The sequence below is a fragment of the Tinamus guttatus genome, unplaced genomic scaffold, assembly GCF_059628265.1.
Source record: "Tinamus guttatus ecotype Peru unplaced genomic scaffold, ASM5962826v1 Tinamus_guttatus_pri_ptg000480l, whole genome shotgun sequence".
NCBI lineage: Eukaryota > Metazoa > Chordata > Aves > Tinamiformes > Tinamidae > Tinamus > Tinamus guttatus.
This window is the reverse complement of record NW_028289014.1, coordinates 216,701-237,918: the sequence shown is the minus strand read 5'-3', so window position 1 is coordinate 237,918 and position 21,218 is coordinate 216,701. Positions and strand designations below refer to the sequence as shown.

Below are 21,218 nucleotides of genomic sequence, written 5' to 3'. Positions count from 1 at the left end.
AAAGCACCGTGACACTTTCCATCCGTCAGCTTGGGCTTTTCGTGTCCGCGTGTCCCTGCGCTGCTGCAGTGGGACAGGTTTGGGAAGGTTTGGGAGAGGCAGCTTCCCTCCCGTCCTCACGCCGTCCCGCGGGGCCTCCCCGCGCTCTGCCCTGCAGATTCGGAGGACGACGGCGAGTCCGAGGCGGCCAAGCAGCTGATTCAGCCCATAGCCGAGAAGATCATCGCCAAGTACAAAGCCAAAGAGGAGGAGGCCCCGTTGCTCTTCTTCGTGGCTGGAGAGGTGAGCGGGAGCGGAGCTGGGGAGCAGCCGCCTTCTGCAGCGGGGCCCCATCCTGCTCCTCCGAGGCTGCCGGAGCGGGGACAATCGGCACGTGGGTTGGATCGGGAATGGGCCTGTTTCATCCACATCCCTGGGCTTGTCCTGTCGGGCATCACAGTGTCAAAGCAGCAACCGGCTTCGGTGTCTCCGCTCATGGGTTTTCTCTCTCCTTCCCTTGGGTCTCCAGGATGACATGACCGACTCGCTGCGGGATTACACCAACCTGCCCGAGGCTGCGCCCCTGCTCACCATTCTCGACATGTCCGCCAGGGCCAAGTATGTGATGGATGTGGAGGAGATCACGCCGGAGATCGTGGAAGCCTTTGTGAGCGACTTTCTAGCAGACAAGCTAAAACCCGAGCCCATCTAGGGGGCTTTCCGCGCCCACAGACGTTATTTAAAACTAGCTCTCTCTCCTGCCGCTCGTGGATTCTCCAGCGTGTTCTCACGCCCGACCCAGTATCCAACCTTCTTGTGGTGCCTTGTTTTACGCAGTGAATCCTTCTCCTAAGCAAACTCCTTGAGATGCACTTTCAGCAGGGAGTCGTTGGCGTTTGGAGACAGCGCTTGTGCTTCATGGTGATATATTCTCTAATAACCAGGCCAGAACTGTTCCCGTATTGTTATTTTATACACGGCACTAGCTAGCAGGCAAACCTTCTCGCATGGTGTTCTTCCCAGCGTACGCATCAGGCGGTGGACGGGGTTCTCGGGGCTCTTTTCTTCTCCTTTCCTCTCCTCCAACCCTTGCAGACTAAACTACTCCAAGGAAGCAATAAGGAAACTGTCCCCTTTGGCCCTCGCCCACCTTCCCTTCCTGTTCGAGTGCCCCAACAAGGCCAAGCCAAAGTCTTAACTGCTGATGCCCTCTGAAAGATGAACTGCAGCCGTGCGCGTCCTGCCCCTCGGGGGAGCTTCCTGGGTCGTTTTCCCGTTTCCCCTGTTGCGGAGGCAGCGCTGGCCGCACGCGGTGGGTGAAATCCCCCTCCCCGGCTCCCTGGGCTGGGAGGGGGAACCAGGGCGGGCTGCCCTGCCCTCCCCTCCCCATCCCACCCTCGTCCTCGTCCCTCCTGGCCCTTTATCCCGTCTCTCCGCTAGGAATTGTCCCTGCCTCTATGTTAGTCGATGGAGCTGTTCTTTCGTAGGTGTGTCCCAAACCCAACGTTAATGGTGCTGTTCTTTAAAAAGAAACGAGATCCCTCTCCGCTCCCTAACCCGAGCAGCACAGCCGAGCCCCCCACAGTGACATTGTAAAAACTGTACATGGTGATTGGACTTTGTAATAAAACTGTTCTAATAACCTAGTTCTCGGAGGTGCCAATTGCCGTGTGCTGCCTGGCCAGGGTGGAGGGAGCCTGTGCAAGAGCCGTGTGAGGAAGAGGAGCTTCCCGGGAGGAAGAGGAGCCTCCCGGCCTGCAGGGAGCAGCCCCGGCTGCAGCAGGGGGTCGGTGTCGGTGCAGAGCGGCTGCTCCGTGGCGTTGTAGATGAGGACGGGGAGGCTGGAGCCGCACGGGCCGCAGCGTTTGGAGCTGGGCTTGGGCTTAACAGGGAGAATCCCGTAATCCCCAGTGGCCACCACGGTCGGGCTCCCGGAGAGCCAGGGCCGGAGCTGCGTGTGCCTGGGCTGATGCGAGGGCGGCACTGTTGAGTCCTCGTGAGCCTCCTCCAGGCCTCCCTGGAGGCTGCAGGGTGAGAGGAGCCCCCGGTCGGGAGGCAGCGTCTCCCTGCGCGGTAGCATCACGGAGCAGCTCTGGGAGCTCTGCTCCGGCTCCGCTCCTTCCCGCAGCCCCGAGAGCAGCGGTTCCCACCAGTGCTACGGGGCCCCAGGAAGCTCCGCCGCGGTCAGAGCTATTTAACACGCACAACAGTGCAAACAAAACAGCCCCGGCTGCTCCTTTATTAACTCCTGCAGGACGCCACAAGGGCAGAGATGCCGTTTCCAGCACCCCGATCGCAGCAGCTCAACCCACCGCAGGGAACTGCTGCCTTTCGTCTTCTCGCTGCTGGCTCCTGCCCAGCTGCCGCTTCCCCTCGAACAGGACGATGCCGGCGGCTATGGCGGAGTTGAGGCTGTCCACGCCTGGCGCCACGGGGATCACCAGTCTCTTGCCCCCGGTGCTGGCGGCCAGGCGGAGCGCGCCGGCGCTCACGCCCTGCGTCTCCCCGCCGACCACCACGGCCACGGGCGCCCGCGCCCAGCTCTCGTAGTAACACTGCGCCGCGAGCGCCGCGGTGCCGGCGCCTCCCGTCCCCTCCTCGTCCTCGCCCTCCGCGGGACGAGCCTTGGGCTTGGCTTTCACGGTGCCAGGAGCTGCCGCGTAGCCGCCCGCGCTCCCCGCCGTGGGCTCCGGCTCCATCCGCGCGCCGGCGTCTCTGTTGTCGGCCACGCAGACCCGGGCGCCCTCAGGAAGCTCCTTGGGAAGCGACTCCCAGTCCAGGTTGGCGATGATGGGCACTCGGAAGTGAGCGCCCATCCCGGCACGGAGCACCTTGGGCTCCCAGGGGTCCACGCAGCCTGAGACAGGAGGGAAGGAGAAGGTGAGTGCAGCTGCTCCAGCAAACACACATCCTGCAGAGGCTGCAGCCGAGGCTCTGAGCAGCACCCTGGCACCTCTTACTCTCTGCCTTCCCCCAGACTTATCAGACAACTCCCTTTTCCCTACCAAAAGGCTCCTACCTTTGGTGAGCAGCACTTTTTCACAGCCTGCTCCAGCTGCAGATCTCAGAATAGTCCCCAGGTTTCCTGGATCTCGGATGTTGTCGCAGATTAGGACCATTGGCAGCGCGCTGGTTAGCTGAGCCGCAGGACAGGCCATCTTGGCATAGTCAGGCTTGGAAAAGATCCCTGAGGAGACAAAGTGCCAAGAGGGTTCTGCCTCCTACATCCCAAGGAGAGGGATGATGCTGCTTTACTTGGTCCCAGCTCCACCGTAAGGATGGAGAGGAAGCATGAGGAAGGTGCTACTGAACCGTCCACTAAGACTTTGACACTGTGTCCCAGCGTGAGTGTTAAAAAGGGTCGCTTTGAGCAGGTCTGTGACCACCTCTATGGCATCTTACCTAGAAGCCCCTGAGGAGTGACGAGGTCAGACCAGCTCTTAACGTCTTCAAACTTCACCTTGACCAAGTCGGCGCCTTTCAGCTTGGCCTCGGGCAGCGCCTTGAGGTGCTCCACGGTGCTGAAGAAGAGCGTGCGCAGCGCGGCGCCGGCCTCCAGCGCGTCCCGGATGAGCCGCGGCCCCTCCAGCAGCACCTTGCCGTGCTGCTCCCGGAACTTGCGCGACTTGGCCACGGTCACCACTCTTCTGGAGAAGAGAGGCAAGAGGAAATGAAAGTGGCATTAATGATGGCTGCGCGTCGCCACCACGCGCAAAGGTCCAGTTCCAACCTCCTGTCCCGTGCAGCCTCCTGTCCCCTGCAGCCTCCACCTGCTCACAACCTCCTGTCCCCTGCAGCCTCCTGTCCCCTGCAGCCTCCATTTCTTCTCAGCCTCTTGTCCTTGGTCCCCATGCTCCTCTCAGCCTCCTGTTCCCAGTCCCCACGCTCCCCTCAGCTTCCTGTCACCTCCAGCCCCCAGTTCTCCCCAGCCTCCTGTCACCTACAGCCTCCAGTTCCCGGTCCCTGCTTTCACCCCAGCCTCTGTTCCCTGCAGCCTCCAACTCTTCTCAGCCTCCTGTCCCTGATCCCTGGGCCGCTCTCAGCCTCCTGTCCCTGGCCCCCGTGCTCACTCCAGCCTCCGGTCACCTCCAGCCTCCCGTTCTCCCCAGCCTCCTGTCCCCGGTCCCCGTGCTCACCCCAGCCTCCGGTCACCTCCAGCCTCCCGTTCTCCCCAGCCTCCGGTCCCCGCGCTCACCCCAGCCTCTTGTCCCCGGCCGCCGCCTTCTCGTACCACAGCCCCTGCCCGGCCTGGCGCCTCTCCACAGCCGGCGGCGGCGGCGCAGGGGGCTCCCGCGGCGCCGGTGCCGCCGCCTCCCGCTCGCTGCGCGGGGGCAGCACCCGCAGCGGGCTCCGCCGCAGCGCGCGCGCCCCGCGCCGCCCCACGGCCGCCTCGGGCGGCCCCGCGAGCCGCAGCAGCAGCGGCGCCCGCCGCGCCAGCGCCGCCATCTTGGGCGCCGCCGCGCGCGTCATCGCCCGGCGCGGCCGCGGGCGGCGGGACGCGGAGATGGCGCCGCGGCGCGCGCTCCACTTCGTCTTCAAAGTGGGCGAGCGCGGCCGCTGCGCGCGCTTCTTCCGCGACCTGCTGGGCATGAGGGTGCGCGGGGCGACCGGGGCGACCGGGGGGGCCTGAGGCGACCGGGGCGGCGGCTGCTGAGGGCGTGAGAAGGCGGCGCTGCGGCGGGCGCTGCAAACAAGTAATCAGTGTCAGACGCGTTTCTGTTTTTATCTTTTTCTAATATATATATATATATTTAATATTAAACAAATAAAGTTAATTTTTAATATTTTAATTGTTTATATATATATATATATATATATATATATATATATATATATAAAGGGAAAAATTGTTTTTTTACTGTTATTATTTTCCCCCTATGTTTAATTCTGCAGGTTCTAAGACATGAGGAGTTTGACGAAGGCTGCAAGGCCACCTGCAATGGGTAAGCACTGCAGTTCCCTTTCCCTAATTCCTGGATTTTCATAAGACGCCCCGCGGTTGTAACCGTTCCTACGCGGTTGTCCCGTGGGTAGGTTGGGGAGCTTTCTTAGTTTTCCTGCTTTGTAACAAGGAATTGCTCGTATAAGTTTAGCTAGGGAGCACCTTGCCTTCTTCATATGCGCTCGGGCAAGAAGTGGGTAAAGATTTTTTTTTATCAGTTATGATAACTGTGGTTGTCAAACTAAGAGCAGAGCGAGTGACTGATAGGAAAAAGTCTTTTACCCGACATTGTAAGTTCTTGTAAGCCCCAGCTCCTGTTTAATGGAGAGGTTGCTGGCTTAGCCACAGCTTAAATCTATTCTAGAAACGCGATTCTCATCTTCAGACACAAACACTTGCAGTTTTTGAGGTTTATTTCTAATATTTGTTACACAAAACTCTGGTTGTCTTAGGCCTTATGACGGAAAATGGAGTAAAACAATGGTGGGCTATGGACCAGAAGACAGTCACTTTGTGGCAGAGTTGACTTACAATTATGGAATTGGAGAGTATCGACTTGGCAATGACTTTCTGGTAAGTGCCATGCTTAAAATGATCCTTATTTATTTGCGTCATTCTGTCCAAGTTGGAAGAACAGAAAGTAGAGCAGCTTTGTGTGCACTTAAGAAACCAAGAAGGGCTCAGGTCTGGAGTCAGGTCCGGGGTCAAGGTCCGGGCTCAGGTGTGGGGTCAAAGTCGGGAGTCAGGTCCTGAATCAAGGTCCGTGGTCAAGGTCTGAGATCAGGGTCCGGGGTCAGGTCCGGAGTCTGATCTGGAGTCAAGGTCCAAGGTCAAGGTCCGGACTCAAGTCTGGAGTCAAGGTCCGGGATCAAGGTCTGGCGTCAGGTTTAGAGTCAAAGTCCAGGGTCAGGTGCAGAGTCAGGCTCTAGAGTCAAGGTCTGTAGTCAGATCTGGAGTCAAGGTCCACAGTCAGGTCCGGAGTCAGGTCTGGAGTAAAGGTCCGAGGTCAGTTCTGGAGTCAGGTTCGGAGTCAGGTTTGGGGTTAATGTCCGAAGTCAGCTCTTGTGTCAAAGTCTGGAGTCAAGGTCCATGGTCAGGTCCGGAATCAAGGTCTGGGTTCAGGTGCAGGTTCAGTTTGGAGTCAAGGTTCATGGTCAGGTCTGGACTCAAAGTCCGAACTCAATGTCCGGACTGAGGTCCAGGGTCAAGGTCCAGAGTTACGTCCGGGGTCAAGGTCTGGACTAGGAAACAGTATTCATTAGCTGATAGGCAGTGAGGATCTAATGACTTTTTTTCTATGATTTTATGTAATCTTATATTCCCATAGTCTCATTTTCTTTCCCTACTTTGAGAGGTGTCAAGGAGCTGACAGAGAGCTGTGAATGTCTGCCAACTGTGATAGAACAGCCAGGAGTTTGCTTAATCCTCATAAATAGAGGCAGGTTGTTTAACAAGGCAGGACCTGCCCTCCATCCACCCTGGCCGGGGGTCAGATCTTGATCCCGATCCCAGTTTGGAGCAACGATGATGGCTCCTGTGGCCTGGGCGAGGGAGAGGAAGATGGAGATTTCCGTGGTGATGCATGTAAACGGGAGAGACTGATAGTGCAGGCTGGCCAAGAGAGGCTCCTGGGCCATCTTTGCAGCACGTATTTTGTACAGGTCTTTTCTGTTCTTGCCAGGGCATAACGCTGGTGTCCAGCCACGCTGTAAGCAACGCAAGGAGGCTGGGGTGGCCCCTCAGTGAAGTGGCCTCTGGTATATTTGAAACTGAAGCCCCGGGAGGATACAAGTTCTACCTGGAAGACAAGGAACAACTAAAGCAAGGTAAAATAAATGGAGTTTTACTTTCAGCTTGCTCTTACTTGTGCTTTAAAGAGGTCTGCAGCTGGAATATTAGTATTGGCTGTGCATTTGGTTTGTGACAATTTATGAAACAGGAGCATGTTACTGTTTTGTTTCCTTGTTGCTTTTATATTCTTCTCAAAAATGTAAAACAACATGTTAAAAAATTGTAACTAATATGAAATTATTGCAATTGTAACTAATATGAAATTACTGCAATCTTATAGATCCTGTGCTAAAAGTAACTTTGGGCGTCTCTGATCTGCAGAAGTCTATTAATTACTGGTCTAATTTGCTTGGGATGAAAATATATGAGAAGGATGAGGAAAAGCAAAGAATTTTGCTGGGCTATGCAGATAACCAGGTTAGTCTCAAAGAAAACTTTCCAATTCTGATCTGGAAGTGCTGCCTTTCATGATAGAAACTTCTTATTCATGGGAACAAAATCTTAAAGGAAAAAAGCTCTTGATAAAAGGAAGTGTTTCTCTGTTATTCTCAATATTAGTTTTTATTGGTGCATCCCGCTTCTATCTTATATTTTACATTTTGCAAGGGAAGAGATTCTCAAATGTGTTAATGCTCCTGGGTTTGCATTTTAAATATTTTGCTAAAATAATTTTGTATTCTGTGAGTTACTGCCCAGAACGTTCATGCAAATAAAAATCAGTGTTATAAGTTAACAGTTTCACTGAGATGTTTGTGTGAACATATTTGTGAGCCTATTTGTTCAATATTTTCCAAGGAAAGACTAGAACTGTGAAAAATTCTCAGTCCTTCCTGCTTTGGGTTGTTTTTGTATGTGGATGCTTGCCTGCCCTTAACTTCCTTGCGTCCCCTTAATTTCCTTTCTTTAACCATGGTAGTGCTAACTCATTGGTAAATGTGCGTGTGGGTGATGTTGAAATTATCAGCATTGTGAAAACTGGAGTGAGTGTAGCCCTGAGAACGTGTCCTCACGAGTCGGACTGTTCTTCTTTTTCAGTGTAAGCTGGAGTTGAAGCAGGTTGGAGGAGCGGTGGATCACGGGACAGCATTTGGGCGCATTGCCTTTTCCTGCGCCAAGGAAGAGGTAGAGCTTCCTTCTCCTCTACCCCTCTCATTTGGCCACCTGGCTGCTAGAATGTTTATTTCTAGCATTAACGAAATATCTGAGAGGTAAACAAAGTAAAACTGAACAGATGTCTTTTGCAATGAGTATTCAATGGAAAAACGGGCCAGCAGGAAACTGTAAATAGGAACAACCTGAATGCGTCTGATCTGCATCTCACTAGGGTTGATCTCGTTTCTTTTCTCTTTCAGTTGCCAAACATTGAAGCACTGATGAAAAAGGAGAATCAGAAAATTTTAACACCTCTGGTTAGCTTGGACACACCTGGCAAAGCCACAGTACAAGTGATTATTTTGGCAGATCCTGTGAGTGATACTGGCAGTACTGACTGATTGGACTTAAATTTCTCTCTCTGAGCCATCTAACTTACTCTGCTGTCGAATTTGCTTTAGGATGGCCATGAAATCTGCTTTGTTGGAGATGAAGCATTTCGAGATCTGTCCAAGGTGGATCCTAACGGTGACAAATTGTTGGATGATGTAAGTAACACTGTCTGTGTATTAGTTTTTGTCTGATTAGTTAGACAACTAATAGATTTTTTTTTCCAATTCCAATTTTTCCTCTGTAGTCTCAAATGGAGTTTTTCAAAGAAGCAAATCATGTTTATCTCAGTCTGTTTTTGTGCTGGGAAAAGCAAATCAATTTTTAAAGTTCACTTCTCTGTCCTGGCTGGAGTTTTCCAGCCAACAGGGCAGCCAGATGGTTGTGTCTTGGTGGATGTGTCAAAAACAAATTGGTGCAAGTTTTGGTGTGGACAATAATTTGTCAGCTCACAACACAGAGGGGCACTGGCAGAGCCAGGAGTTTTCTTCAGCAGGACAGCTTGCTTCAGAACTGGATTGATCATGGGGATGCTGCCCGTGTTTGTGGTGTGGGCCGGTGAACATCTGCAGCCAGATGTTTGCCTGGGTCGGCTCCTCATCCAAATATGAACGTTTTTCTTTCCGCAGGCCATGGCTGCAGATGAGAGTGACAAATGGTTTGCTGAGAAAAACATGAAGAAGGCTTCTGCTTAGGTGGAGAAAAGTCGTGTCTGATCATTCATGCCTTGATTCCCACTCAAGGGAATGTCTGTAACGTGCAACGTGTCGTGTCACCCCTGTCAGCCTGAGGCTGGTGCAATGTCGCGTGCTGGGTGCGGGGTTGAGCTTGTTTCTCTTAGTGCTAATGTCTCCTTTTGGGTAAATGCCACCTGCTCCTTCAGATGCGGGTGAAAAAATGGGTTGTTCAGGAGGGAATAATTTGAGCTTGTGGCTTCAAAATTAGGAGTCAAGAGTTAACAGGTGAGGAAACTCTTACATTTCTCTATTCATACATTTCATTACTTGAAATTCTGTCCAACTCTGCTGCAGCTCTGTTGCAGTTGTCACCAGGCTGAGCCGCTGTCCTCGGTTAGGCCTCTGCCGTGGTCCATAGAGAATAACAACTTCTGCAGTTTTCCTGTTTAGCGTCACCAGAAGTGCATTTACAGTGCATTGAAACAAAGGTATTAAAGTTAATTGAAAAGTAGGGGGGCTAATTATTTGGTTGTGTTCAAATATTCAGCAAAGAATTAAGTTGGGGCGTGAAATGAAATTCATTTACTGCTCTTCTCAATTAATCGCTTCTCAGGCATGATGTGAACGCGAGAGTAAAATAAAAGTATGACATGGAAAAGGCCTGCGCTGCTTCCGTTAAGTGTGCTGGATAGTGTAAGGGGGAAGTTTTCCTCTTGGGCTTGTCACCAGTGCTGGAACTGACAGCAGAGGCCGCTGGAGCTTAGTGGCTAGTGAAGGGCTAGTGCCGTTAGAATGGGGAGATTATTGGAATTATTAGTATGAGGTTATTGGTATTGGAATGAGAGGGGCGGGGGTGGAATGGGGCGGGGCCAGGGTGGATGGGCGGGGCCAGGGGCGGGGACGGCGGGGCCGGCACGGGGGGCGGGGTCTGAGGGCCGTGGGGGGTCTGGGTGGAGGGGCGGGGTCTGGGGCGGTGGGGCGGGGTCTGAGGGCCGTGGGGTCTGGGTGGAGGGGCGGGGTCTGGGTGGAGGGGCGGGGCCGTGGCCGTGGCGCCTCCCCCCCGTGCCGCCAGGGGCCGCTGCGGCGCGCGGGGCGGCCGCGCTGTCGTCACAGAGCGCGGCGGCGGCGCGGGCTGCGCGGGCCGCCATGGAGGCAGGTGGGTGCCGGGCGGCGCGGTTCCGTCCGCTCTGGCGCGGTTCGGCTCGGTTCGGTTCGGCTCGGCGCGGTTCGGCGCGGCGCGGCTCGCTCGCGCCTGAGGTAACGGTGCGCGGTGTGTTTGTGGCGCAGGGCCGTGGGGCGTGTGCGAGGAGATGGCGATCCTGCACGGCGGCTTCCTGCTGGCCGCCAAGCTCCTCCAGCCGCGGCCGCTCCGGGAGCTGCGCAAGGCCGACTGGCCCCTCGTGGGGCCGCCCATCGCCGACGCCCTGCGCGAGATCGGCGCCCGCCGCCCCGCGCCGCCGCCCGGCCTCTGGAAGCAGCAGGCGGTGGCCGTGGTCTGGGCCAAGGTGCTGCTGCCCGGCCCGCCGCCCGCCTCGCTGGACCAGGGCTGGCGCGAGGACGCCTTCTTCTCCGTGGGCCGCATGATCCCCGACATCAACCACACGGTCCTCTTCGAGCTGGCCAAGGCCCTCAACGCGCCGCGGCTCTTCGTGCAGCTGCTGCTGGCGCTGCCCCGCGAGCTGCGCCGGGCAGAGCTGCGGCGCCTCGTGGAGTACGTGGCCAGCGAGACGTCCCCCGCGGACGTCAGCTTCTTCCTGGACGTGTGGTGGGAGGTGATGAAGCACAGGGAGGAGCAGGAGGACGCGACGGCCTCGACGTTCGGCGCCCTCATCCGCCAGCACGGCACCCAGCCCGCCCCGGACGAGGGGCTGCAGCCGCCCAAGAGGTTCAAGAGCGACCCCGTGTCCGGGCCGGGCGGCCCTGCTGCCGCCAGCCTGCCCATGGTGCTCATAGAGGGGCTGGAGCAGACCCAGCGGAGCATCGCGCTGCCCCGCATGAAGTGCTACGCCTTGGCCAACCTGGCCGAGCTGCTCCGCGTGTTCGCCGAGCTGGAGCCGCAGGGCAGCGCCCTCCCCGTGGCCGAGTACCTGCACAAGGTCTGCTCCGTCGTCAGCCTCTGGAACAGCGACGCCGAGAGCCGCTACCACCAGAGAGGCCTGGACGAGAAGGTGAGGGAAGCCGAGAGGAGCATGAGCCTCCTGTCCGTGGCCAGGCTCTCCGATGAGGAGCTCTTTGCTGGCTTGTCCTTGCTCCGCAACTTGCTGCACGCGTGGGGAGAGGAGCTGCAGGGCGCCCTGAACAGCTCCGAGGAGCTCTGCTACCAGAGCTACCGGCTCCTCGATGCTCTCACCGCCTTGGGGAAGAGCCTGGCCTGCGTCACGGACACCAGGGACCTGAGCGAGGACAAGAAGGTCGTCGTGTTAGAGCTGACGCAGATCATCGAGCGCTTTCTGGAGAAGACCAGCGCCAGCCTGAAGAGCAGGGATTCGGACGCCAGCCTCGTCTCTTCAGTTGCCATGACCATCATTGAGCGGAAGCTGGACCGGCACATGGAGCTGTGCTCCGTCTTTGCTTCCGAACACACCTGGGCCTTTTCGAAGGACTGGGTTGACTGCCTTGTGAAAAACAAAGCTCTCTTCCAGAAACCAGAGCTTGTGCTGAAGCTGCTGGAGACCGTGGTGAACTTTACTGCGTCCTCCCAAGACAGAGAGGACCAAGAGCTGCAGAAGCAGGTGACCAAAGCCATCCTGGAGTGTTACACCGAGCTCTCGCTAACCGACAAGAACAAAGTGCTCTCAGGGGTCCTGGCCTCCTGGGGCGGTCCAGGGCTGTCCCTCAGCTTGCAGCTGGTCATGGAGGGCTTCCAGGAGGAGCTGAACGTGGCCTTCAACCAGATCACACAGAGCGTTTCCGACCAAGGCCTGTCCAAGGCCGTGGCTTCGGTGGCCAGGCTCACCCTGCTGCACCCCGAGGCCACCGTGAAGAAGGTCTGTAGTCTGGCTGTTGTCAACCTGGGAACGCACCAGTTCCTCGCGCAGATCCTCTGCTCCTTCCCGGCGCTGAGCTTCCTGGAGACGCACGACGATCCGGGCCGGCCGCGCAGCCTGGTGCTCAGGTGTCTGCAGGAGGCTGTGTGGGGGAAGCTCTCCACTGCGCGGGAGGAGGAGCAGTTCCTCGAGTTCTTGGCCTTTCTCCTGCAGCCAAGCTCGGCGGCTCCCCTCGTGTCACCCGCAGAGGTGACTAGAACCTTTATCCTTCCCTGTCTGCGATCGGACTGCGCTCAGATTGAGCTGAGCCTCCAGCTCCTCAGTCAGCTTCTGAGCATGCAGGCCCATCCAGGAGAGCACTGGATCAAGTCCTGCCACCCGTTCCCGCTCCTCCTCAGCCTCTGCAGGCTCCTGGATGGCTACACGAGGTACTGGCACCTGCCCGAGGAGCAGTGCTTCCCCTCGCTGCACACCAAGGACCTGGTGGTGGACACCCTCTCGCAGCTCTGCGAGGTGCTGAGGCCGGAGGTCGCCCCCTCCCCTGACGTGTGGGTCCAGTCGCTGGCTTGGCTTCACAGGAAGGTGGCATCGCTGGACTGGACCGTCGGTCTGCGACTGAAGCCGCTTTTTGGAGACCACTTCAAGAACGAGGCCCCGGAGACGCTGTTTGAGGTCTGCAGGCTCCCGGAGGACGCGTGGACGCCGCGGGCCTCGCCGGCGTACGGGCCGGGCAGCGGGCTGCTGGCGTGGCTGGAGTGCTGCTGCGTGTCCGCGGCGCTCGCGGACACCATGCTCGCGCTGCTCGCGCTCGACGCCGACAGCCCCGAGGACGTGAACCTCTTCAGCAAGGGCTTCCTGGTGGCCCTCGTCCAGGTGCTGCCCTGGTGCAGCCCCGGCGAGTGGACGCGGCTGGTGCGCGTGGCGCAGAGCCTGCTGCAGAGGCAAGTCCTGCACGTGCCCTACACGCTGGAGTACGTCCAGTACCTGCCCCTGCTCGACCTGCGGCCCTTCGCGCGCTGCCTGCAGCTCTCCGTGCTCCTCCTGCGCGGCTTCCAGCTCCTGTGCAGCTCCAGCTGCTCCGCGTGGCTGCCGGCGCCCGCCTGGCTCCACGTGGCGCAGCTCTACTGCGGCAGCCTCTCGGAGCTGCTGGCCTCTCTCAAGAGCCCCCCGGCGCGGGCCGACGCGGCGGCCGCGCAGGAGCCGGCCTTCGTGTGCGTGCAGCTCTTCTGCCACGTGCTGCACGTGGCCAGCATGCTGCCGCACGGCGGCCGCAGCGAGGGCCTGGCCGTGCTGGCGCTCGAGGCGCTCTCGCGCTACGAGGCCTTCAGCGGCGCCGACGCGGCCCCCTGCCACGCGCTGCGCAGGGCCAACGAGAGGCATTTCCTGGAGAGCGTCACGGACAACGTGGCCGACAAGGAGCTGCGGGGCACCCTGCTGCACAAGCTGGCCAAGCTGGGGGCATAGGCAGGCAGCGCGCGGCACCCGGAGAGCTGTAAGATCCATAATAATAAACCCTATCTTTTTTTTTTTGCTCCCTCTTTGGAACTTATTTCCCTCCTTTGCAGTGTTTCCTCCCCACCTGGCGCTGCGGCTGCTCCGCTTTCCCATCGGGAATCCCCACGGACGCGGCTCTTGCTGACCTGCAGCTGCCGCCACCCGCTGTGTCACGTCCCTGTGGCTGCCCCCACGGGTGACATCCGCCCGGAGCGGGCGGCGACGCCGTGGCCGCATCCCGGATCCCGGCACGAGCGGCGTGTGGGAGAAGCGGCGTGCGGGGCGGCTCTGCAGAGAGGTCTTTATTAAACCTGGCGCCAGGTGCAGCAGTAACGAGGGCAGTGTTGGTGCAAACAGCAAGGCCTCGGTGGCCTTTGCGTGGTCCCTCTGTGCAGAACACACAGGACTGCTAGGGAAAGCTGCAGGACGTGCAGGAGACAGCGAGCAGGGGCTGCTCCTGTCCTGGGACGGTGGCTGGAGCGGGATCTGTCACCAGAGGAGGGGAAGGGCTCTACCCGAGCGAAGCACCTTTCAGCCATCGTTTTGTAGCTTTTATACAGATGAGAAACTCACCCCGGGAGGGAATTGCTGCATTGTGGGTCATATGAGCCCACCCCGCTTAATCCCACCCTGCTTAATCCTGTGATAGTTAATCCCACCCCACTTAATTCTACGCTAGTTAATCCCACCCCACTTAATTCCACACTGGTTAATCCCACCCTGGGCCTCAGGTGCTGCTGGCAGGGGAGCAGGGCCGGCTTCAGATACAACTAGGGGCCATGGGGCAGCTGCAGCGAGGGCAGGGGGTGAAAGCCGCCCCTCCTGCCCCGCCGGGCTCTCGTGCTGCCCCACTGGTGGGTGAGATGGGGCTGAGCCCCCCGTGCCCCTCCTGCCTTCGGTGCCAGCTCCCTGCCCTGTCCACGCTGCTCTCCACGCTGCTGCGACCGTTCCCTGATCCCGCCGGGAGCCCTGGAGCCTTCCCTGCCCCGGGGTGGCCGTCGCCAGACGCCTCCCCGCGTTTGGATGCTCCCGGCGGCAGCAGGAGCCGCGAGGGCTGCAGGCCCCGCCGTGCCGCATCCCGGCGGGAACACCGCGCCGCGCACGGACATGGCTCCTCCTCGCTGGCCCCGCGCCTCCCGCGCGTGGAAGGACACGCGGCGCTGGAGAGATACGGAAGGAAAGTCCCGGCCGGGTGCTCCAAACCCGCCGCTCCCGGGAGGGCACCGGGAGGGCAGCGAGGCCGCCCCGGCCGCCCCTGCCCGCCGTTACCGGCCCTTGGCGGCGCGCGGGCGGCTGTAGAGGCGGGCGGCCTTGCGGCAGATGAGCCGGAACCAGTGGAGCTGCGGGGCGATGAGGGAGGCGTTGGCGATGTTGCAGTGCAGGGGGATGCGGAAAGGCACCAGGTACACGGGAATTCCCACCTGCCTCGCGTAGGCCGCGTACATGAACGGGAAGAGCAGGATGCGGCAGAGGAAGAAGGTCACCAGGAGGAGGATCCCGTTCACCTTGTGCAGGAGCGTGTCCTGCATTTGGAGCTGGGGAAGGAAGACGGAGGCCGCGCTGTGAGTGCAGGGCATGGAATGGGAGCCCAGGAGAGCCGCTGACACCAGCCTGCTCCCTCCTCACGTACCTGCATGAGGATTTTGCCCAGCGACACAAAGGGAGTGCTCAGCTCTGCCATGAAGATGCAGCCCACGAAGAAGTCTCCCAGCTCGCCCCTGAAGTGCTGCGGGGAAGCAGGGCAGTGAGCGCGGGGTGCTGCCCGGCTCCTCACTCCGTGTTTGGGCTCCAGCTGACTTGGATCCCCAAAGTCAGCGGCACTTGGGCTCGTGGGCACTGAGAGGAGGAGGCCACTTGCCAGGGGAGACCCACCCAAGGTCAGTCCGGAAACAGCCAAGGTGGGAGATGATCCCGGGGGAAGCGCTTGGCGTTTTGGCTTTGCTGCAGGGGGGGAACCTCCTGTGCTGGAAGCTCTAGGGGACAGATCAGAGCTGGTGGCACTGCCTGATTCCTGTCCTGCCTCGGGGCGGGTGGCTGCATGGATGGGGACAAGGACACCCAGGGACATCTGTCCTGCACCCCCCATCCCATACACATGCAGGGAACCCACCAGGGGTGGCCACCTCGCACCAAGGGGGCAGCGGGGCTGCTGGTTTGAAGCCTCACGGGGCTCCTCCGAGGGCCGCGTCCCTACCTGGGTGACGGGGGTGAGCACCAGGAGGATGACGACGTGGTGGGTCACCATGAGCCGCTCCTGCAGCAGGAAGCTCCGCACGCTGGCCAGCGAGTGCTTCTCCTCCGCGGCGCCCCGGTCGCGGCTCTTGTGCCAGTGGCAGAGGTACATGACGTAGATGTCGTAGGTCATGTAGGGCACCAGGACCCAGATGTACTCCACGGCCAGCCAGTGCCTGCGGAAGGAGCCGCCGCGCCGAGCTACGGCCGCTGCCCCGCGCACGTCGACGCGGCGGAGGGGACCCCGCGGAGCAGCGGCTCCTCCGGGGTGGCCCCGGCGCCCCGGCCACGCGCCCCATTTCTCCAGCCGGTGCCCGGGAGAGCTGCCCGAGCCGGTGGCAAAGCCGGAGAGGTTAAATCCCAGTGTCCGGAACGGCGGCCGAGCCCTGCAGCGTGAGCCCGGCCCCGCGGCCGCCGTGCCAGGCGCCGGCCCGGCCCGCACAAACACAGCCCGGTCGTGACCATCTTGATTAGCCCCGCGGCTGCTGGGCTCGCGCGTTCACCCTGCGCCTTTGCAAGGTGCAATCTCCTCTGGGGACACCCAGACTGACACCTGCTAGGAATAAATCTGTGACCCTGAGACCCCTCTGTCACGTTGCTTCCGTCCCAACAAGGCAGCGTGGCCTGGTCAGTGATGGAAAAGCACCCGGAGACTGCGGGGTTCAGGAGAGGCCCAGCTGGTGTTTGGGAGGGTGAAGGACAAAGATTTTAATAGAGGCCCTAAACCCCTGCAAGACGTTTGTCTGTTGGGAAATAATTGCACGCAGCTGCCTGTTCCCAAAGTATGTCGGCATCCTGGTTGCACAACCCAGGCAACAGGAACGCGGGCACCGGGCTCCTTAAAAAACACTGCGTGAGATGGGATTGATGGAAAAGCTGCTGCTCTAAGACACGTAGCTCGGGGCCCAAATACGTCCGCTCTCACTCTCCCGCCATTTCACGCAAATTTCCTTTGTACACATTCCTATTTCAGACAGAAAGGTGGATGTGATGTAAAACAGGGAGGGGAACTGACCGGCTATTGTGTTTGTAAAACTTGCCCAGGGCTTTGGAGGGCAATTACAGTGTCAGCAATATAATGATTCCCTGCCTAAGTAAATTAATTGGCAGATTTTTCTGCAAGCTTTGTGATGCTTCCCGGCCTTCCGTCTTGCCGTCATTCCTGCAGGATCGAAGGAGACTGTTGGCCTGAGGAGCACCCGAGCTGCTGCCCCGGGCTCTCTCTGCAAACCCAGGGCTCTTCGTGAGGCCCCTCTCCATGGAAAAGAGCAGGAAAAACCTCCCCAGGGCTTAATGCAGGGAGCCGGTTTTATAGGGCTCGCTATCTCCCGCGAGATAAGGGATCTGGCACCCGCGCACGAGCGCGACCGAGGGAACCCGCGAGCTGTGACCGAGGGAACCCGCAACCGAGGGAACCCGCGCGCCGCTCCCCGCGGCCGCCCCGTTACGGGGCGCCTCGTCTGCACCCCCGTTCTGCCCCGACGCTCCCTTGAGGAGTTAAATTCCCGTGTCGCGGTCAAATTCCATCTCGGCAAAGCCGTGCTCTTCCCGCCTACCATTTTCTCTGCTCCTCTACAACATGCAGCTATTACTGCGTGTTTTTAATTCTTCTGATGAAGGCGACTATGCGGCTCAGTTGAGAGCTGCTTTTGGGGCAGTTTATTTCGATGTGTTCAGTAACAGGGGAAGTGGTTTTGATTTCAGAGCAAACCTCTTACTGGTCGCTCTTGTTTCTGAGCTGCTTTGGAACCTATTTGGGATGAAAAAGGCAAAGTTCCTCTAAAATTGGTCCTCACCGGGTCCGTGTGAGCTGTTAGGAATTGAAAACCTGAGTGGAGAGACCCCCTGCAATCCACAAAGCGCTGTTGTCCCTGTCCCCGCTCGCCAACCCTGCGGAGCAGCCCCAGGGGCTCCCTCGGCTCCCTGCAACCGGAGCAGCGCGGGATGCGAGCGCGGGAATCGCACTGTGTTTTCGATGGTGTGTGACCAGCGCACCAGCGAATCCTGAACCAAAGCGGAGGAGAGAGGAATATGGAAGTGCTTTTCCCTCCTCCTTGTACGTGGAAGCCTTTGACATAAAGCACCGCAGCGACAAGCTGCCCGAGGCCGCTCTCCTCGCTCGCGCGCGCTCACCTGTCATACACCACGTTCTTGCAGTTCAGGATAACCGTGATTCCCGAGACCGATGCCATCGTCGCTTGGACCATCGACACCAACCTGGAAGCGGGAGGGGAAGCGGGTCAGAGCCGGGGCCGCCCTGTCACGGCCCGGGCAGGGTGTCCTGGGTGCGGGCCCGGTGACGCCAAGGGAGCTGTTAGCACTTAGCCGCCTACTCCGTGCACGCCCGGGAGCCTCCTAATGGTGCCCACTCGAGCGGGGCACGTGGGGCGAGCGGCTCGGGCACGTTCTGCGTGGGCTGCCGGGTCACAGCGCGTCAGGGACAGCCGGTGACTTTGTTTCCAAGCCGCGCATCCCCTTGTCACCAACATGGCGTGAGTCACCCCTGTTTTCCCAATGGGGAACGATGCGCTGGAGTGTCCCCGCTCCCCAGTGCTGCCGTGTGAGGGGAGATGGGTCCCATGCGTCGCTGCTTGGCGTGGGCATGGCCTGCACCGCCACGGGGTCCCTGGGTGTCATCAGGAGCGTGGCGTGGGCTGTCCCCATGGGCTGCTGCTGCGGGGGGCTGCACCATTGGGTTGCTCTGGGTGGGGGTCCAGCACCGCCGTGGGTCTGGGTGCCCCACACCCGTGGGTGTTGGGCTTGGGACCAGGGATGGGGGCTTGGGATACTTGCAGATCCCGGGCTCTGGACACCCGTGGGTCCCACATGAGGACACCCGTGGGTTCTGGGCTCTGGACATCCGTCAGTCCCAGCTCTGGCCTCCCGTGGATCCGGGGCTTTGGACACCCATGGGTCCCATACACCATGGATCCGATCCCCACACCCCCATGCGTGCCGGGCTCTGGACACCCACGAGTCCCCGTTCTGGACACCTACACATCCGCGCTCCAGACCCCCGTGATTCCCACGCCCTGGACACCCCCATGTGCGGCGCCAGAGCCCGCGCTGCCGCCAGCGCTGCCGCCCGGGGCGGCTCCGTCCCCGCGGCGCGCCCCTACCTGCCGCTGAGCAGCAGCCGCTCCGTGAGGCTCCATGCCGGGGCGGCGCGGCGCAGCGCGCGCACGCAGAGCGCGAAGAGCCCCGGGAAGAAGGCGGAGGCGAGGAGCAGCGTGCGCCACATGGGGCCGCCGCGCGGCCGGGGCCGCCGCTCGGACGTGGCGGCGCGCGCGGGGCAGCGGCCGCCGGGCGCCGCGCGGGCCGGCCGGGCGGTGGCGCCCGGGGGCGGGGCCACCGCCGGCCCCGCCCCCGACAACACCGGGCCACGCCCCCAGGCAGCCAAGACACGCCCCTGGCGTCGCTAGGACACGCCCTCGCGCCACCATAACCCCGCCCCATCTGTCTCAAAGCCCCGCCCCCCTCGCCTTGGCCCCGCCCTATTCCGCCAGGCAGAGCCGCCTCCTGCTACTAGGCCACGCCCCGTTTGATGCTAAGCGCCGCCCCCTCCGCCTCAAGCCCCGCCCAGCGCGAGGGGAAGGCGGCGCGCGTTTCTCGCGCCTCCCGGCGTGCCGCGCGGCCCGGAAGCGGCGGCCGCCATGGAGGAGGACGAGCCGGAGCTGGCGGCGGGGCTGGAGGCGGCGCTGGAGCTGGCGCCCGCGGTGCAGGCGGCCATCGAGCAGGTGCGGCGGCGCCGGGCCGAGCGGGGCCGCTCCGCGGGGGCGCCCGGCCCCGCGGCCTGCGCTCCCCGCGGGGCTGCGGGCCCCGCCGCAGGCTGCCGTGGCGCTCCGGTGCGGAACCCCCGCGGCTCCCACAGTGGCGGCTCCCGGTGGCCGGGGCGGCAGCCGCGGCCGGTTCCGCAGGGTGGCCGGGCCGAGCCGCCCCGCGCCGCAGCCCTGGCAGCGGCGCCGGCGGGGCAGGGTGGGCCGAGCCGCAGTCTGCGGGGAGGAAGAGCCGCCCGCGCTCGGTAACGTCGTTTCAGCAGCCCCTGCGCGCGGGTGAAATGTGTTTGCAGCACAGCTGCGCTCTGCCCACGGGCGGGAAGAATCATTCCACACATCTTGTTTGTCTCCATGTTTTCTTTGCACATGTGAACGTGGCAAAGCCCAGCTCTCCGGGGAACTTGTACAACCGCTTCTTAAATCGTCATGTTCCCTATTGCAAGGCAGCGAGAAGCAAATCCTGTGCCTCTCACCACCGCCCTTACGCAACCCAAGCAGGGCTTTGCGTTTGCAGACAGCTCCAGAAGCACCAACGTGGTTTGGGCTGCGCAGTTATTGGCCAATGTGTGTTGAGATTCCCTTTGAGATTCCCTGGAGCGCTTTGGCTGTGGCTGGGAGCTCTGTGTGTGTGTGTGTGTGTTTGTGTGTTCCCCTGGCACTGACACGATGTGACACCTGCAGCAATTTGAGCAGGTCAGAGACCACCAGAGGCTGCAGCTCCTCTGCTGCTGGCCTGGCTGCCCTCTGCTCAGACTCCCTAAAATCATCCTTGTGAACAGGACCTGAAGCGAGTGCTGCAGCAATTAAAGTAGTACAGACTGTGCAAAGCTTATCTATTGGTAACTGTGTTATTTTTTTCCCTTCTGTAGGTATTTCCCAGCCAAGACCCCCTGGACAGAGCAGACTTCAATGCAGTGGAGTACATTAATACCCTGTTTCCCACTGAGCAGGTAGGTAGTGCTCACAGGTCTGCCCTCCTTTAGCATGACAGGAGAGCTGGTGGTGATGAATGAGGCCATGTTTAAACCTGTGGCAAAGCCTTTTCTTCTGAACAGCAGCACAGGCAGTAAGTCTATAGCAATAATTACTTCTTGAATTCATATTTAGTGAGATTCACTGTCATGCAGACTCCTTAGCGCCAAAGCGTTTACTGGAGTGAAAGTTCTGCTTTGATCCGCAGAAGCAAAATACTTCCCTATATAGGTTTCCCTTGCAATTAATTTCATAACTTGCCGTGACTCTTGAGTGAATCATTGTTGTGAATTCAACACCAGGGAATCCTCAGGGATTTCAGCTGGATAAGGCAAATGCTGTATGTGCAGTGCCCCTAGTCAGCTTTGCTTCAGCTGCCCTGTTCCTTTGGAGCTGTAACGAACGGGGCTGCCATGAGGTGCCCAGCCACAGGTTTGAGAGTCCCTGCTCAGCCCCAAGGGCAGGTTTGGACTGAGCAATTAGGGAAGGGGGTGTTTTGGCAGCTGAGGACTGGGCGCTGTGGGGTGGCTCCCTCACACGTGTCACTGCGTTTAAGCCCAGCTGTATCAACGGGTTCTGGTTAAGTACAGGGCACTGCTGCTCTTCTGTAAAGTGCCACGTGTGAGGATGTGTTGGCTGTCGGTGAAGTGTACTGTAATACAGCTTTTCACCCTCTAATTTTTATTTTTTTATATATTCTAGTCTTTGGCAAACATCGATGAGGTCGTGAACAAAATCAGATTGAAAATAAGGTAAATTCTTTTCTATTTTGTTGCTTTTCAGATGGCGGCAACCAAGCTGCTCGCTAAGGCTTCAGAAATACAGTTTTTCTGCTGTAGCTCGTCTGAAATAAACCTATCCACATCTTCCAACCAAATCAAGATCA

General features: G+C 59.4%; 6 protein-coding genes across 6 annotated transcripts in view; 4 read left to right on the top strand and 2 right to left on the bottom strand.

The window, feature by feature from the left end:
• Positions 1 to 990, top strand: part of NXN (nucleoredoxin) — a 37,169-nt gene extending 36,179 nt beyond the window's left edge. The window contains exons 7-8 of the mRNA XM_088533068.1: positions 158 to 282; positions 509 to 990. Of these exons, the coding sequence (XP_088389194.1) occupies positions 158 to 282; positions 509 to 691 (308 nt within the window). The 3' untranslated portion in view covers positions 692 to 990. The remainder of the gene's footprint in view (positions 1 to 157; positions 283 to 508) is intronic.
• Positions 991 to 2,186: 1,196 nt separating this feature from the next.
• Positions 2,187 to 4,425, bottom strand: MRM3 (mitochondrial rRNA methyltransferase 3). The gene is made up of 4 exons (XM_088533120.1): positions 4,175 to 4,425; positions 3,382 to 3,626; positions 2,999 to 3,166; positions 2,187 to 2,836 (listed from the first exon to the last, which is right to left on the bottom strand). Exons 1-4 carry the CDS (start codon positions 4,423 to 4,425, stop codon positions 2,283 to 2,285), a joined length of 1,218 nt encoding a protein of 405 aa, XP_088389246.1. The 3' UTR covers positions 2,187 to 2,282.
• Positions 4,426 to 4,471: 46 nt separating this feature from the next.
• GLOD4 (glyoxalase domain containing 4) lies at positions 4,472 to 9,153 on the top strand. The gene is made up of 9 exons (XM_088533067.1): positions 4,472 to 4,573; positions 4,873 to 4,922; positions 5,374 to 5,494; positions 6,603 to 6,747; positions 6,993 to 7,129; positions 7,748 to 7,834; positions 8,065 to 8,178; positions 8,266 to 8,352; positions 8,824 to 9,153. The coding sequence occupies exons 1-9, from the start codon at positions 4,484 to 4,486 to the stop codon at positions 8,887 to 8,889; spliced, it is 897 nt and encodes a 298-aa protein (XP_088389193.1). The 5' UTR covers positions 4,472 to 4,483; the 3' UTR covers positions 8,890 to 9,153.
• Positions 9,154 to 10,002: 849 nt separating this feature from the next.
• Positions 10,003 to 13,322, top strand: GEMIN4 (gem nuclear organelle associated protein 4). Its single transcript, XM_088533066.1, has 2 exons — positions 10,003 to 10,027; positions 10,159 to 13,322. The coding sequence occupies exons 1-2, from the start codon at positions 10,018 to 10,020 to the stop codon at positions 13,320 to 13,322; spliced, it is 3,174 nt and encodes a 1,057-aa protein (XP_088389192.1). The 5' UTR covers positions 10,003 to 10,017.
• A 1,288-nt stretch (positions 13,323 to 14,610) lies between these two features.
• Positions 14,611 to 18,825, bottom strand: TLCD3A (TLC domain containing 3A). The gene is made up of 5 exons (XM_088533119.1): positions 18,704 to 18,825; positions 17,718 to 17,801; positions 15,547 to 15,760; positions 14,983 to 15,078; positions 14,611 to 14,887 (listed from the first exon to the last, which is right to left on the bottom strand). The coding sequence occupies exons 1-5, from the start codon at positions 18,823 to 18,825 to the stop codon at positions 14,618 to 14,620; spliced, it is 786 nt and encodes a 261-aa protein (XP_088389245.1). The 3' UTR covers positions 14,611 to 14,617.
• A 381-nt stretch (positions 18,826 to 19,206) lies between these two features.
• VPS53 (VPS53 subunit of GARP complex) overlaps positions 19,207 to 21,218 on the top strand; it is a 51,657-nt gene continuing 49,645 nt past the window's right edge. The window contains exons 1-3 of the mRNA XM_088533061.1: positions 19,207 to 19,321; positions 20,230 to 20,310; positions 21,035 to 21,084. Coding sequence (XP_088389187.1) covers positions 19,238 to 19,321; positions 20,230 to 20,310; positions 21,035 to 21,084 — 215 coding nt within the window. The 5' untranslated portion in view covers positions 19,207 to 19,237. The remainder of the gene's footprint in view (positions 19,322 to 20,229; positions 20,311 to 21,034; positions 21,085 to 21,218) is intronic.